Below are 2,070 nucleotides of genomic sequence, written 5' to 3'. Positions count from 1 at the left end.
GAATCCTAATTCAAATTAATTACAATCAAACCTAATCACCTCATGCCTGATTTGATCCAAAAAAAACTTTTAAAAAGATATCCAATGTTTCTCAATATCAAAGTTAAAAAACATAAAGAAAAAAAAAAGCTTTTGGGACATATACATGGTGTTCAAGATATCAAATTATGAAATAAGGAGTTAAAAAAGTTCAGCTTTATTTTTCTCTGTTGACCAGTTGCAGACATCCCGGGCCTGATTGTGGGAGCTCACAAGAACCTGGGTCTGGGCTTCTCCTTTCTACAACACATACAGCGCTGTGCCTGTCTCCTCTATGTGATCGATCTGTCCTACACCGAGCCCTGGACCCAGTTCAGGGCCCTACAGTACGAACTGGAACAGTACCAAGAGGGACTCTCCATGAGACCTAATTTGATCGTGGCCAACAAGGTGGATCTAAGTGTGGCGGAGAAAAATCTGGAGGTGTTAAAAGCCAACGTGGACTTACCTGTTATTGCTATTTCTGCTGCCAAACAGACAGGGGTGGAGGAATTAATGATGCAGATTAGAAAACTTTATGAGAAGCATAAATCTGAAGAAAAGAACACTGTGAATGAAGTTAGAGGGAAAGTGACATAGTGTTTGAATGACAAAATTCATTACAACCATTTAAATGTTATTAAAATAGAGTAGGAATATTTTAACAGAAGAGGTGACTTTTGCAAAGTTTGCTCTGCACAAATCTTAAGAAGCTCTATACCCTAAGTAAAAATGTTTTGGGGACTTTAAAAATAAATGTTTCACATAAAAGTGTACATATTGCATTTTATATCTAGTTTATTTTTAACATAGGGTACTACAATATCTTTCCCCATTGAAGAAAAATATGAAGATAATGATGTATGTATCATTGAGCAGAAATAATGGTTGTTTCCTTACATTGGTAAAATGCATGCAAATAATGTATTCATTTACTTTATCCTAGTTTAAAATTGTTGAGAATACTTTGACCTGTTACAATTGTTACCATTTGTTTTATCTTTTGAATATAAGGGCAGGTCACTCTTACTGCATAAACTACCCTACAATATCATCACTCAGTGTTAGAGTTTCGTTAATGATGCTGACAGGTAGCAAAATCATCAAATAGCATATGAGTATATAAAAACAACTTGAAAGTGCTATAAATATCTGGGTTTCACACTTTTGTCTGTTAACATATCAAGGTTCTACTCTGAAAATCATCTGAGAACTGGTATTATCACAGTAAGTAACTATTACTGTATTGCTATTTACATTTAATCTCCTTGCAATAGGGTTTTAAAGTCAACAACAGAGTATTTCCCAACATTTTAAATACTGTTTCTTTAATAAGAAGTTGGAGATGATTTGATGTTATTGTTCCAAAATTGGTTTCTGTATACTGTACATAATAGAAAGTAACTTAATCAACAATTTTTCAGATATTATTACACTACATACATGACTGTACTGTGTGCTATAGAATTAGTAAAGAATGATTTAAACCCCCCCCCCCCCCCCCCCCTCACCACCACACATAATTCATCTGCTGCTGTACAGATTGACAAGATCATCATTTTTTAAAAGGACATACATGTATATGATATTTATATTAGATACATGTAGACATCTCTGGACATGTTGGTGTTCCAATAAGCGACAAGATAAATTTAAGATTATCATTTTTTTAAGTCTTCATGTGAGCATTGACTCCACTCTCTTATTTTATTAGACAGTCCCTACTAAAATTTTGATGTAGTGTGATAAGCAATGTATAAGGAGCTAAATAATGAGAAAATTATCCCCTAACATCTATCTAAGATAATATTGGAATGTTGGACACGCCTAAAGTTTTTGATTTAATTTGCTGTGGGCATACATGTAAATCTACCAAGTGAGTTATATGTAAAATATCCAGAAATTCCTCGAAAAATCATCCGCAGATTTTTGTTGACTATTTTCTTGTATTTAAATTTATGTTTTTGAACTTTTTATGAATTTTTAAATGATGATAAACGTCATTTTGAATTGAAAAAATCCTAAATCTGGCGCCTTGAAATTTTCAGATAA

At 33.1% G+C, this 2,070-nt stretch overlaps 1 protein-coding gene across 1 annotated transcript; it reads left to right on the top strand.

The window, feature by feature from the left end:
• Positions 1–217: 217 nt before the first annotated feature.
• LOC134247683 (mitochondrial ribosome-associated GTPase 2-like) lies at positions 218–1,504 on the top strand (the record flags this gene model as incomplete). The annotated part of the gene is made up of 1 exon (XM_062730013.1): positions 218–1,504. A coding segment is annotated over one exon (401 nt), but the record flags the coding sequence as incomplete, so codon positions are not given.
• Positions 1,505–2,070: the final 566 nt, after the last annotated feature.

This window comes from Saccostrea cucullata, unplaced genomic scaffold (assembly GCF_032062105.1).
Source record: "Saccostrea cucullata isolate Sc308-1 unplaced genomic scaffold, CSIRO_AGI_Scuc_v1 ctg20092, whole genome shotgun sequence".
Taxonomy (NCBI): domain Eukaryota; kingdom Metazoa; phylum Mollusca; class Bivalvia; order Ostreida; family Ostreidae; genus Saccostrea; species Saccostrea cuccullata.
Note: the sequence above shows the minus strand (reverse complement) of the source record. Positions and strands in the feature narration are given on the sequence as shown.